Source organism: Fukomys damarensis, unplaced genomic scaffold, assembly GCF_012274545.1.
Source record: "Fukomys damarensis isolate Sample0158 unplaced genomic scaffold, DMR_v1.0_HiC HiC_scaffold_22, whole genome shotgun sequence".
NCBI classification, from domain to species: domain Eukaryota; kingdom Metazoa; phylum Chordata; class Mammalia; order Rodentia; family Bathyergidae; genus Fukomys; species Fukomys damarensis.
Genome location: NW_022900934.1, coordinates 26438279 through 26452003, shown reverse-complemented (window position 1 = coordinate 26452003; position 13725 = coordinate 26438279). Strand labels below are relative to the sequence as shown.

At 54.6% G+C, this 13725-nt stretch overlaps 1 protein-coding gene across 1 annotated transcript in view; it reads left to right on the top strand.

Moving 5' to 3' along the window:
* The first annotated feature begins 5918 nt into the window (after nt 1-5918).
* Nucleotides 5919-13725, top strand: part of Mylk2 (myosin light chain kinase 2) — a 14187-nt gene continuing 6380 nt past the window's right edge. The window contains exons 1-8 of the mRNA XM_010628470.2: nt 5919-6041; nt 6141-6237; nt 6717-7137; nt 7958-8256; nt 9711-9816; nt 10548-10641; nt 12524-12633; nt 12717-12858. Of these exons, the coding sequence (XP_010626772.1) occupies nt 6189-6237; nt 6717-7137; nt 7958-8256; nt 9711-9816; nt 10548-10641; nt 12524-12633; nt 12717-12858 (1221 nt within the window). The 5' untranslated portion in view covers nt 5919-6041; nt 6141-6188. The remainder of the gene's footprint in view (nt 6042-6140; nt 6238-6716; nt 7138-7957; nt 8257-9710; nt 9817-10547; nt 10642-12523; nt 12634-12716; nt 12859-13725) is intronic.

Genomic DNA, 13725 nt, shown 5'->3' with positions numbered 1-13725 from the left:
CCTTGTTCCTCTGACGTCATTAGGTAGCTATTTTTAGCTTCGCTGTTTATGCTGCAGAAGTTGGGCTGGGATGGGCGAGAAGGAGGGACTAGTGTTGGATTCCGCGTGTTCCAGAGCCCTACCAAAGTAGAAACATTTATTCTTCAACATTTGCAGAGCACCTACTGAATGTCAGACCTTGGGGCAATAAATTGACACAGTCTAAATATTCTTTCCATTTTTTAAAATGTGCTAGGAGTCGAACTCATGGCCTCACACATGCTAAACAGGCATTCTTTTACTGAGCTACATCCCCAGTCCCTATGCACTCACAAATTTATTTTTCAGCCAGGCATGGTGGCACATGCCTATAATCCCCCCAGTACTCTGTGTGGCTGAGACAAAAGGATTACAAGTTCAAGCCGAGCATGGGCAATTTAACAACTTGATGAGATCCTGTCTTAAATAATTTTTAAAAGGCCTGGGTATATAGCTCAATACAGAGGCCCTAGGCTCAATCCTAGTACCATATAAAATGTTTCATTCTGCATTTTCTTGTGGTACAAAGGGCTCTGGAGCCAGACACGGTGGGTTAACATTCTGGCCCTACCATTTACCTTCACAACGTTGGGCAAGTTTCTTCTACTTTCCTCAGTTTCTTCTTGGGTATCTACTGCTAAGACTAAAGGAGTCAGTACCCGTGTCTGGCACACAGTGAATACACAGTGTTACTACCAACCACAGTGGCACAATTGTACAGGTGCTTGAGATATGGATTGGATGAAAAGTGGACTCTGTCCTGAGCTGCACCTGGGCTCGAGTCTCACACTGGGAGGGTGCGAGTCAGAAGAAACGTCCACCACTTTATCCTAATTCCTAGGGGGCGTTCGAGGGCTATAAGATGCAGCCCCCAGCCTGGGCAAGCCTCCACCCTGGTTGGCTGAGTGGCTCTCAACCCTGATTACTCTTCTAGGGGAGGTTTGGTAAAACCACCAACATCCTGCGCCCACCTCCAGATGCTTTAATTTGTTGGGTATGAAAATTCTCCAGATGTTTTCTAGTGAGCATGCATCCGCATCCGGGCTGAGGAGTGCCGCCCTAGGCTATAGCGACAGGTGTCCCCCAGTTGTACTAATGCATGTTTCAGGAGGAAACTGACCTCCTTCAGGGTTCTTGCAGTGTTTTTCAGGGAGCAGGCCTCTGACTTGGAAGCTCTCAAGCTTGCATATGTATGCATCACCTGAAAAGCTGCTCCGAAAGACAGATTCCTGGAGCCCCATTCCAAGCAACCTCTGTCTTCAACACTGGGGCCTTGGGTGCCAACTGAGTGCCCAATGGAATAGGGCGCTCTCTGAGGTTGTGACCACACCTTCAGCTGAGAATTCACCCCTGACCATCAGTTTCAAAGACTCCATTCCTGAAATCCCACCATGTTTTGTGTCTTATTATTGCTCTTACTTTTTGCCATGAATTTCTGTGTCCATGTTTTGTTTTGACTTATTGATCTGATCATCATTATTACAAAGGATCTTTATCCTTTTTTGTTTGTTTGTTTGTTTTGAGACAAAGTCTTACTATGTAGTTAAGACTGACCTAGAACTCACTATGTAGCCCAGGCTGGTCTTGAACTCACAGCGATCTTCTGCCTCAGCCTCCCGAGTGCTGGGATTACAGGTGTGCACCACCACACCTGACTACAAAGGATCATTTTTAAAACTGGAAAATCCAGGTTAATAAAAATGATCTTCATTCCCACCCTGTCAAGACATATCTATATACCCCCGGATGTCTTCTTTCTGTATATATATTTTGTACCAGGGATTGAACTCAGGACCTTGCTCTTGCGAGGCAGGTGGCAAAACCACTTAGCTAAATCCCCAGCCCCGTCTTTATATTTTTGATAACAAGATCCTACTCCATGGGTGAGTTTTACAATCTTTTTTTCACCTAAAATATAATGTTTGGTGATTCTATGGCCTTCCCACAGCTTCATCTCTATCTCCACAATGACTGGTTTAGTCTTTGCCATAAAATCCTACAATTCTGGGGTAGGGCAGTGTGTCAATTAGGCTTCCAAGACATCTGTGTCCGTTTTGCAGCATGAAATGCCCGTAGATCTGTGTTCACCAGCTTTAGCCACAAGAGCAGGGTCTGTCATAGTCACAACAACCTTACAGAGGGCTTTTCCAGAGGCCGCAGAGGGCCATAGGTACTGCCAAGGCTCAGCTCAGGGCCCAAAGGTGGGAGAGGGAAAAAGAAAACAACTTGCTCATGACAGCGCTGAGTGACTCCCAAGCCAGGACCAGGGTGAAAGTTACGAGGGGAATTGGCTGCTCTTTGGAATCAGAAAGGTTATTGCTCAACTCCTTGGATTTTCCATCCCAGCAGAGCAGGGAAAGGGTCAGGTGGGGAATGTCTCTTCTAGCAGGTCCTTTTAAAGCCTCTTGGCTGGACCAATTTCCTCTCAGGAGCCAAAAAAGCTGTGCCTGGGTAGAGTTAACTCCTCTACTCCCAGTGAATTCTGGAGACGCGTGAGCCTGGGAGCCTGGACTCCGGAAAGGCAGAGATATCCAGGGCAAGAGGCCTAAGGAGCCGTGAACTGTGGCTTGTTAAATCCAACAGGCATACTTGCGTCCTGCTGACCTTAATTCCCCTGGCGGGTTTCATTGGTCCTGGCATTGCCCCACTTCCTGTCCTGCCCTGGAGAGGCAGAGGGTGTCCGCAGTTGGAGCAGAGCAGGGAAGCCCCTTCGTGTGAGGGTGGGCAGGGGCTCTGGCAAACCCTAGCTGTGTGAAGGAGGTTTCCCTGTGCCTCCAAGAGTGCTGAGGAGCTTGGGGACTCCCAGGGAGCAGCTGGCAGGTGCAGGCCATTCTGTGGATCCAGAACCAGGCCAGCCTCCCAATCTAGCAGAAGGCTCAGCGGAGCAGGCAGAAACAGCAGAGCCCTCTACCTGATGTGCCCCGCACGGAGCCCCACTACCTGCTTTACTGTGCCAAGTGCTCTACATACAGGTGCCGGCTGCATCTTCCCAGCCACCCTGTGCAGGAGGCCACGGAGCGGAGTGGTGATGAGCCAAGTCTTGGGTTAGGTGGGTCCAATCCCAGCCCTGTGACCTTGCCCACGCCTCAGTTTTCCTGCTGCATCTGTGAAGCGGATGCAATGGCTGACATTTCCACACTGCTCTAAAGGTTGGTGTACCTTCCCCAGGACAGGCACTTCTGCAGGCAGGAACCCAGCGAAGGCATTCGTCCCAGCTCACAGTTATTGGTCATGCAGTTCCACTGACAGAGCTCCCGACCCTCTCCCAGCAGGGTCATTATAGGGATTAAAGGACCCTCAGTTGTTTACCCCGCATCCTGGGCTGTTCTAGAAAGAGTTCAGTAAGTTTATTCTTGGGAATCATAACAGTAATACAAGTAGCAAATGAAGCCCCTTAAATTGTCCTAGCCTGGATTCTGGTCTCACCGAGAGGGGGCTCTGACTTTGAATCTGGGTAGTTTGAAGCCGCTCACTAAGCTATTTACCTTCTCTGAGTGTCAGTCTTCTCATCTTTAATCACTTGGCTTGTGAGGCTCTAAGAAGGGTCAAGCCCTTGGCACAGTCAGGCCTCCCTTGGTGGGCACTCTATATGTGACAGGTTTTGTTTGTTTGTTTCTTTTTGAGGCAGGTTCTCACCATGTAGTCCAGGCTGGTCTTGAGCTCACTATGTAGCGTAGGCTGGCTTCAAGCTTGTGGTGATCCTCCTGCCTCAGCCTCCCAAGTGCTGGGATTACAGGAGCACGCCACCATGCTTGGCAGTACACGACAGGTGTTGACAACCACAGCAACAGCAAGGGGTGTCAGCAAGGCCCTCAGAGTAAAGTAGCCCCACAGACCCGGGTCTAGAATCTTGCTGGTCACTCAGTTATTTACTCATCAAAGACTGATTGGCAGGCACACTCTGTGCTGGGGACACATGAGCATCACACAGCCCTGCCCAGACCGTCATCCATCACCAGCAGATTTGGCCTGGGGCACTGAAGGAGGCCAGTGGGCAAGAGTGCTGTTCACACTTTCAGGCCAAACTAGAGAATGCTGTGGTGATGACCAAATAGAAGGTCAAGAGGTCCCAGCCCCGGATGTGGACAGGAAACACTTCAACCTCCCAAAGCCAGAGTAACCACTGACTGCACCCTCAGTTCTCCCTTTGTTGAGTGGCATTAGGCAAGCTACCTATTTCTTTAATTCTCCTTGTCCCCGTCTCAAAAACAGGATGAATGCTGCCCGCAGTTCTTAACAAGATAATGTGAAGCCAGCAGTGATGCTGAGGAAATGAGCGCTCCCTTCTCTCAGGGCAGCTGAGGTTCAAATACCAGCTCAGCCTCTTCTAACCAGTACGACCTGGTATAAGTCTCGTCACCCCTGCCTCAGTTTCCCCATCTGTCCTTTCCCCATCTCGTCAGGTTGTTATGAAGACTGTACGAGTGAATCTTCCCAGAGTGCTGAGGTGAGGCTGGTGCCGGGGAGTGCTGTACATACTAGTTATTTTCACTTCCTGAAAGAGGTAAGCTGTTAGCTGGACCTCACAGAAGAGAAACAGGAGAGGAAGGCTGCGCCTGAAGAGGACCGTCAGACTGGGGAGGGCTCGCCAGCTCTAGTTTTTGCTAACTTGTATCAAAAGAAAACCAAAGAAACCAACAGAAAAAGGCCACACAGTGACATTTCTCTTCCACCCTTGGTGCCCAGTTTCTTGCTTATTCTGCCAAAGAAATTCTTATGATTATAAGATGACCAAGTAAGCTGGGTGTAGTGGTGCACGTCTGTAATCCCAGCACTAGGGAAGCTGAGGCAGGAGGATTGCTGTGGGTTCAAGGCCAGCCTGAATTATAGAGCAAGACCTTGTCTGAAAAAAACAAAACCAAGCAAACAAAAATAATGACAAATCATATATTATTCACCGGCCCCTTTTGCGCAGATGTTTGCACACTCATGCACTTCTTTGGGGGTCACTGCTTAAGAGCTCATTAGCAGCCTCCTCCATCCTTGCAGCTGCACATTTCCCCCTTGCTTAGAGGCACTGCATTCCCTCTGCCTTCTCCCGTATGAGGGCAGGGGCTGGGCGTTTGTTCATTTGACAGAGAAGCTGAGTGGAGTGACTGGATGGTTTGCCAGTCAGAACCCGAACCTAGATGCCTACTCCACTGCTTCTCCCAAAGCCCTCAGCTCTGACAGCTTTCTCCAGCCCCTCAGGGAAAGGCTGGGCAAGCAGCCCTGGCTATGAAGGTCCCTTGGAGCATAGCTTGAACACCTGGAGCTGGGATCCCCATCGTAATGAAGGATTCTTGAAAAGACCCTCTGCCACTGCCCCATCCCAGGCAGGCTGCCAGAGAACTGGATCCAATCTGGGGAGCGGCATGGGGCCCTGGCCACTTTGCATGGCCCAGGAATCGGAGAAGTTTTTCCAGACGAAAAGCTTCTGGGCCCATAGCCATAGTAAGCAAATGCCCACCAGACAATTTCTTACCCAAAGATGGTCCAAGTAGGTTCAGATGCCAGGAGCAGAGAGCTGGGCACCGGGGTCAGGGTGGTTATCCCTGGGCCTGTGTGGGTCTCCCGGTTCTGGGAAACCCTAGGAGTTGGGGCATGCAGGTGAGCAGAACCAAGGCCAGGCCTGGACATGGTCTTGCCCTTCAGCTCTGTCTGAAGGTCCCCTTTCCTTCCAGGCCCCTCTGATCCTGTCTAAGGTGGGGGTCCTGGGTGAGGCCTGGGGAAAGGGCTTCTCTCTAGGGCCCAAGTACCCCCTTATTTTTTCCTCTTCCTGCTTATTCCAACACCACTGCACCCCAGTCAGGCTGTGGGAAGAATGCTGTGTCCTCTGAACAGGGGCCAAGAGTGACAGGTGGTGGCGGCCTGAGCTGCATGGCCCCTGGTGTAAGAGATCCTCTTCTCCGTCCCCGCCTCCAGTGCCTGCACCCCTGCCTCCGCCTCTGCCCACCCGGCCCAATCCCTTACAACTGCCCCGGGACTGCTCCTGAGTAGCTGCTGTGAGACAAGGGCCCACAGGTTGCCCCTCTCTGCTCCAGGTATGTCTCTCCCCTTAATCAGCTGGGCCTGGCCTCCTCTTGCCACAGCTAGACAAGAAGGGCAACCAAGGGCCCAACGCATCTCTCTTCTTTCTGCAGCTAGAAAGACTTGACTTAGACAAGCAGAAGCACACACCTCCTTACCTCATGGCGACAGAAAATGGAGCAGTTGATTTGGGAATCCAGAGCTCAACAGGTGCCAAGCTAAGGCAGGAGCTGGAGGGAGGAGCTTGGGAGGGGATGGTTGAATTCAGGGTTGGGCAGGTTCCTTAGAGAGAGTTCTGTGCCCAAGGTTTCTTTGCATGGTGCATAGGGAACTCAGGAAGCAGAGTGGTCTCTGGGTGGGGTTGGGCTGGGTCTAGGGCCTGCACGAAGACCTCCCTGGACAGCCCGGGAGTATGGGAAGCCTCCGTGGATGACTGCTGGGATGCACCTAAGTAGACACTTGGCACAGAGTGGAGGGAGGGGAAGCAAGACCCACCCAGAGGGCTAGAGCCTCCCAAAGAGGCTACCAAGGTCCTGGCAGCCCATCTCAGGGGCCCATCAAATAGCTCCATGGGACGAGAGTGCAAACTGTTACCTGGGCGGAGACCTGGGCCCAAGACTGGTCTCCATGAAGCCAGGCTGGGGAGGGAAAGCCGGGTGGATCCTGACAGACGTCTCACCTCCTTATAGACAAGGCATCTAACAGTGCTACAGATGAAGGACCTCGGGCTGCAGAGAAACTCCCCGGCTCCCCAGACCCCAAGAAAGATCCAGATCCATCCACCCTGAAGAAAGATGCCAAAACCCCTGCTCCAGAGAAAGGGGACGGTGTCCCAGCTCAGCCCTCAGCCAGCAGCCAGGTCCCTGAGGCAGAGGCTGACCAGGGAGGGGGACCTGCGGAGGGCAATGCCGGGCAGCCAGCAGCCCTGCCCCAGCAGACTGAGACAGCCGAGGTCAGTGCCAAGAAGCCCAGTGCTGAGCAGGGATCTGCAGGCAGCCGAGCACCCGGAGAGCCCAAGGTGGGCAAGAAAGTGGCAGAGGGCCAAGCCATGGCCAGGAGGGGCTCTCCTGCCTTTCTGCACAGTCCCAGCTGCCCCGCCATCATCTCAAGGTGAACGTCCCTGCCTGGGAATGGGAGGCACCTCGTGGCTCCCTTCCCCTAGAGACACACTTGGTTCCCTGTCCAGGCATTGTGGTCCTCCCATTCAGTGCTGGGGAGGGTAGGACCGATGCTCAGCTCCCTCTGTCCTGGGTGTTGGCTTTGCCGCATTGTCCCTGCAGAACCCAGGCCTTGACCACCGTTCATGGAGGCCTGGAATGTTGCACAGGAGACGTCTCAAAAGCCCACCACAGGTGGATTTGTCTTCTCTTCTCTGGCTAGGCATTTGGCCACAGAGTTCCCCTTATTCCGTGGGCTCAGCTGTAGCCAAGGGTTGGACTGAGGTGTCAGGAGGGAAGGATTTTAATATAATTGTTGGCATAACATGAATAGATGACTTACAGATTGATAGATCATTGCTAAGACTTATAGACATAACGCAGCACCGGTCTTAGGATGTGATCAGATGTGCACACCTGAATGCCAATGAGGCCTTAACATTAGATTGTAAGCTGTCATAATATCATCATATCAATTTAATAATTATGTATTAATAACATCAATTCATCCCCGCAGTTTTTATGAATCAAGAGTTATGTAATTCCCTAATTGTAGCTGCACATCGGTGGCCCATATCAATCATGTTATTGTCATTAACGTTCTGTCAGTGTGCATGATTACAGCCATTCTGGATCTTGTGCCGAGTGAGTCTGGGGGACTTTGGGGCAGGGTCGGACCTCTCCAGGTGGCAGATGAGGTCCAGGAGCACAAGCTCTGCCAGAGGCCTGGGTGTGATGGCTGTGGAAGCCTCACCTCTCGTCTTACCTTCCAGCTCTGAGAGACTGATGGCCAAAGAGCCCCTCAGTGAGGCCTCAGAGCTCATCTTTGAAGGGGTACCTGATACTCCTGGCCCCCCAGATCCTGGGCCAGCCAAGGCAGAAGGAGAGAAGAACATCATGGCAGGGAGCCAGAAGGAAGCAGGAGAGAAAGCCCCAGGCCAGGCTGGCCTGGCCAAGGTGCAAGGGGACACCTCGAGAGGGATTGAGTTCCAGGCTGCGCCCTCAGAGACAGCGGAGGACTGGCAGGCCCTCGGTCTCCCAGCCGGGGAGGAGGACTGCTTCCAGATTCTGGGTAGGCGGGGACTGGCTGGCCTGGATGGGGGGCAGTCCAAAGAGTCCCAAGCATCCCCATGCAGGGCGCTGAAGTGCCCTAGGCCAGGCTTCACCCAGGCCACTTGTCTAAATGTCACATAGTGCCAGGAAGCATTTCCTATTGCTAGAAGTGGAAAAAGGGAAAAACTACGTGCTCCAAAACACATGGTAAAGACAGACTGGCTCCCGAGTCCACTTTTGATTCTTTTTTTCTTTGGTTAAAATAGGGTTAAACCAACCGGTCAACAAACCAACCAACCCAAATCAGGGAGATTATTGGAGCAGCACCAATTTACTGGACAGTGGAAGTGGGGGTCAGTCTGTAATGAGCCTCAAATGCAAAGGGCTCAAAGGCTCAAACTACATCCTGGGGGGGGCGGTCCCTGGGAGCCACTGAGGGTTGCCAAGCCGAGGAGCACAGGTGTCTGTGTGAGATCAGTGACCAAGGAAGCTGGGCTGTGCAGCAGCCTCCGTGGGCGCTCAGACAAGGCCCCAGGGGGATTTTAGGGCTTGTTCAGTGCGCAGCAGAGCATGAGAAAGCTTTGGGAGCAGGGGAAGAGGGAGAGGGCTGAGGGTGGGGGTGAGACGGGGTCAGGAGAACCTGAAGTGTCCTGACGCTCCCCTCCAGGCCGAGGTGCTCTGGGAGACCTGCCAGCCGGCCGGGCCTGGGCTGGAGAGCGGCACAGTGCCACCCAGACTGGGTGGGAGGACCTGGCAGCTGGGCGGCAGCCAGGGGACCTGCCTTCTGCCCCCCTCGGCAGCAGAGACCTCCGCCCCTCCCTGAGATCACATCCTGGCGTGACGGTCCCTGAACCGCCTCCAAGGGCCGTCTGATTTATCACCAGCCCGGCTTCCCTGTCGCCTCTGGCTATTTATATAGAGGTTTCCATTCCCTATGACTCAGCCTGCTGGCCTTCAGGGCCCGCTGGTCTCCTGCTGGCCGCTAGATGGCGGCCCCTCCCCACCAAAAAGCTCCTCCGCGGTGGCTGGCGTTAGAGGATGTGCGGGTCCCACCAGGCACCCGGTGGTTCAGACGCAGCAACCCAGCTCTCTGAGATTCCATAGCTGCGGATTTGGTTGGTTTGTCTGATCGGTTGTCTTTTAATGGAAACAAAGATAATGTGGGGTGGAATCCTCCCATTTATAGTGTAGGAGGGTCCGAGGAGTCCAATCAGCGATCTCATTGTTCTGCTAGAAGCTGGGTCCCTCTGAGAGGGGGCAGAGGCCTCCTAAGGCCATTGTGGGGGGGGTGGGAGGCGGAACTCAATTCGGGAACTGGGGCCCTTCGCCGCTGGAGCCAGGTGTCCCGAGGTATCGTTAGGTGAATTTAACTCACCCCTGGGTGTGCGGGGGTGGGGGTAACCAGGCAGGCGGATCCTCAGCCGCCTTCACACTGGCAGCACGGACCACGGTGACTCTGCTCTGCCTCCCCAGACGATTGCCCCCCTCCTCCCGCCCCCTTTCCACACCGAGTCGTGGAGCTGCGGCCTGGAAACGTGAACAGCGAATTCAGCTTGAACTCCAAGGAGGCACTTGGAGGGTGAGAGCCTGACCCCCAGGGGGACCTAGGGCCAGCACAGCGCCCAGTCCTGTGGCTGGGACTCACGACGAGGACATGTTCACTTCCACACAGGTCATGCATCAGCTGCCATGGGCTGCTGGGCCCTGTCCCTGTGGTGCACAGGTCCCTCAGTGTTCCCATAGGAAGCAGTATTTTCCTGTTTGTCTCTGGTCCCAGGCCCCAGTGACTCCCCAGGGTGATTCCTGCTTTGTAGAAAGCCTGGCTCCATCTGGTACCTTCCCAATTTCCTGAAGGTGACCCCCAGCCCAGGGCCCTGCCCTGCCCTCCCTTGGGTTGCACTGGAGATGCCACACAGAGATAAGTGGACAGGTACTCAGCCCTGCTGCAGGGCCCAGCTGTCCCAACTATAATCCGGACACCTCAGTTGGTGAATTTTTCTGAGGACCTCCCTTCGAGGCACAGGCTGTACACACCCCAGGTTCAGTTCAGGATCGAATCCGAGCTCCCCCCCAACCCCAAGAGCCTGTCCTTTCTGAGCTCATGCTTTGCATGATCCACAGAGCCGCTGCCCTGTCAGTGAGGCTTCTGGATATGGGGGAGAATCAGGGTTGGCTGGGTCAGTGCTCCCACCTCCCAGAGGAGAACCCAGGGTCACCATCAGGGCTGGGCTGAGATGGAACAGAGCATGGGACCCTGCTGACCCCTCTGCCCTTCTGCACCGCCTCACTCCCAGCCTCCTCCCTCTCCAGGGGCAAGTTCGGAGCAGTCTGTACCTGCACAGAGAAAGCCACAGGCCTCAAGCTGGCAGCCAAAGTCATCAAGAAGCAGAGCCCCAAAGACAAGGTAGGAGGGGGATGCCTGGCCCCATGAAGAGAGAGGTCTCGGAGTGGGTACCTCTCCCCTCCCTCCACCTGCACCACTGGCCCTGGGGCCTGGTGTTGGAGATGCCGCACAGAGTGTCAGGTGGACAGAAACACAGCCCTGCTGCAAGGCCAGGGTGCCCCAATGAGAATCCAGCTCATGAACTTCTCTGGGGACCTCCCCTGGGGCTGTGCACACCCCAGGTTCAGTTCAGCCACACTACAGAGTATGGGCTGTGGCCAGGGTCCCCAGGTGCAGGAAGCTGACACCAAGCTGGAGATGCCTGGCCCAGAGCTTTGCCTCTAGCCTGGCGCCTGACCCAGCTCAGAGGCCAGGAGCCCTGTTTGTCCTGGGTGTGGACGGCCAAATGCAGGCAGAGGTGAGGGGCTGTGGTGTAGGGAGGAAAGCACATCAGCACCCCAGGGTAGTCCGATCTGTAACCCAGGAAAGTGGGGGTTATGAGTGGGGGCCAGGGGAGGCTTTCTGACTGACTGGGCCTCAGGGAAGAGTCCTAGACCAGCTTCTCCTGTTTTTTTGATACAAGGGATTGAACTCAGGACCTTGTGTTCTCGAGGCAGCCGCAGTGCCACTGAAATAAATCCCCAGCCCTGTGCGGTGATGTTTTGTGGAGAGGCAGGGAGAGAGTTTCAGGCAGAAGTGACTATGGGGACATAGCTCAGGGGGAGAGCCCTTGTCCTGGAAAAAAAAAAGGGGAATAGGAGGAAAGGCCAAGGGACAGAAACAGCAGCGGTGCTGGGAAGTGAGCAAGCAGAGGCAGCCATGTGTGCAAATGCTCAAGGCCCAACCAGAGCACCAGAAGCAGCTCCAGGCGCCGTAGTCCAGCTTCCCCTGGAGGCTCTAAGAGCAGTGGGCAGGACCGTGTTTTCTACATGGCTGTGTCCTTCACCTTCCTTCCCACTTGGCCTCTGTCTCAGGACCCAGTGGGGCACAGATGTCCAGGGCCCCTGTGCTGTGCAGATTAACTGGAGCCCCTATCAGTCAACTGGTGATTGGGTGGTTTTCCGAGGCATTCTCTGTACCAGGGGCTGTGGAAATGTCAGGGAGCCAAAAGGGTCCCTGTCCCTCTGTGGCTGACAGGCTATACAGTGCAGGGACAGATAACTAAAATCTAAACAGAAAAAGCATGGTGTTAGATACTGAGAAGGGGTAGGAAGAAAAATAAAACGAGGTGAGGAATAGGAGGTACGAGGCTGGTAGGATTCTTTCAGAAAAGACCCCTCTGAGGAAGTGGGAGGGGAGGGGAGGCCTCAAGGGAGGACAGAGAAGCCACTGGGGGCCTCATGGTGCCCAGTGCTTAACTAGTGGCCCTGTGGAGCAGGCGAAACAGGGAGGAAGCATTTGCCAATTTCCCTGGTACAAATCTTCCTGCCACAGCTACCAGCATAGCAATGTGATAACTGGGTCACAACTTGCTGAGAGTGGACAAATAGCGGTGGCTTAGACTAGGAAGGCAGTGGTGGAGGAGGGGAGAAATGACTGGGCTTCTAACTTACCTTGAAGGTGGATTTTGCCGAAAGACTTCCTGATGGGCTTAGTGTGGGGCACGACAGATCTGAGGTCCCCCAGCCATCCAAGGGGATCTGGAGTGGCATCTGGAGCGGAAGGGAGCGCTCAGGGGCAGAGGTGTCTGGGAACCAACCCCATGGGATGCAGTGCAAAGCCAGGGGCTCATGGGAAGGTTCAGGTGGGGGCCACAGGAAGGAAGAGAGGGGCCAGGATGCTCTCAAGGTGACACGAGCAGTGGTCAGCAGCCCCGCAGGTCAGGTCTGGCTGGGGTGAGGCTAGGAGGCTGGGGGTGTGGAGAGACCATGATGGGCTGGTCCTCCTGGCTTCCGGGCCCCAGGAAATGGTGATGCTGGAGATCGAGGTCATGAACCAGCTCAACCACCGCAACCTGATCCAGCTCTACGCGGCCATCGAGACCTCGCACGAGATCATCCTGTTCATGGAGTAGTGAGTGGCAGCTGTGGGGGTCGGGGCAAGGGGCGGGGGCGCCCGCAGCCCAGGGCGTCCTGCAGAGGGGTCTGTGTATGCAGCATCGAGGGCGGTGAGCTCTTCGAGAGGATCGTGGATGAGGACTACCAGCTGACTGAGGTGGACACCATGGTGTTTGTCAGGCAGATCTGCGATGGGATCCTCTTCATGCACAAGATGAGGGTCCTGCACTTGGACCTGAAGGTACTGGGCTGCCGCCTGCAGCAGGGGTCAGTGTGGGCACCAGCCTCCCTCCGTCTCCCCTCTCTCCTCCTCTGTCCTCCCTCCATTCGTGGGAGGGTTTATTGAGTAATTACTAAGTGCCAGGAGCAGAGACAGACAGGAGGGGGGCCTCCGTCCCAGCTCTCACGGAACGTCTAACGTGGTGCTAAGTATTCGTAAGCGTCTCTTACAGTCCTGCGAGTGCCAAGCTCAGTGCCCGCACATCCAAGCAGGAATAACAGGTCTGTGACAGAGACTCCTAGCATTTGTTTGTTTATTCAAAGCCAACAAGAATGTGTTGAGTGCCTGCTAGATGCCAGGCAGCACGAGGGAGGTGGAGATCCAAGGACAACCCAAAGAAATAATCCTCTCCCAGGAGCTTGCTGGCTGTGCCGCACCGGGGGTGAGGGCAGCAATGCTGCTTTAGTGAAGGGACATTTATATCCCTCCGACCCAGCTCCGCGCTGCGCACACAGCGAGGCAGGGAGAGCGAGCAGTTTGTGTGTCACGTCAGCTTCCACCACTGAGGTGTGGCTGCCTAGAGCCCAGGAGCTGCTGGGGCGTGGGGCAGGAGGGGCAGCACAGGTGCCAGGGATGTGCTGTCCTTGTGGTGGCCTTAAGGCGTGGGGAGCGAGCGGCACGGCTGGAGGAGCATGTGCTGTGCTGGCGCCATCCGCCAGCCGGGTGCTACCTCCCTCGTTCTCTCACTGAGCACACGGAGCGCAGCCTGGAAGGCAGCACCCAGTAGCAAGCAAGACCATGTCTAGCATGGTATGTGTGTACGTGTTTATTCATTTATTTGGTTCAACCCAGGACCTTCGTACAGTCTTTTTTTTTTTTTTTTTTTTT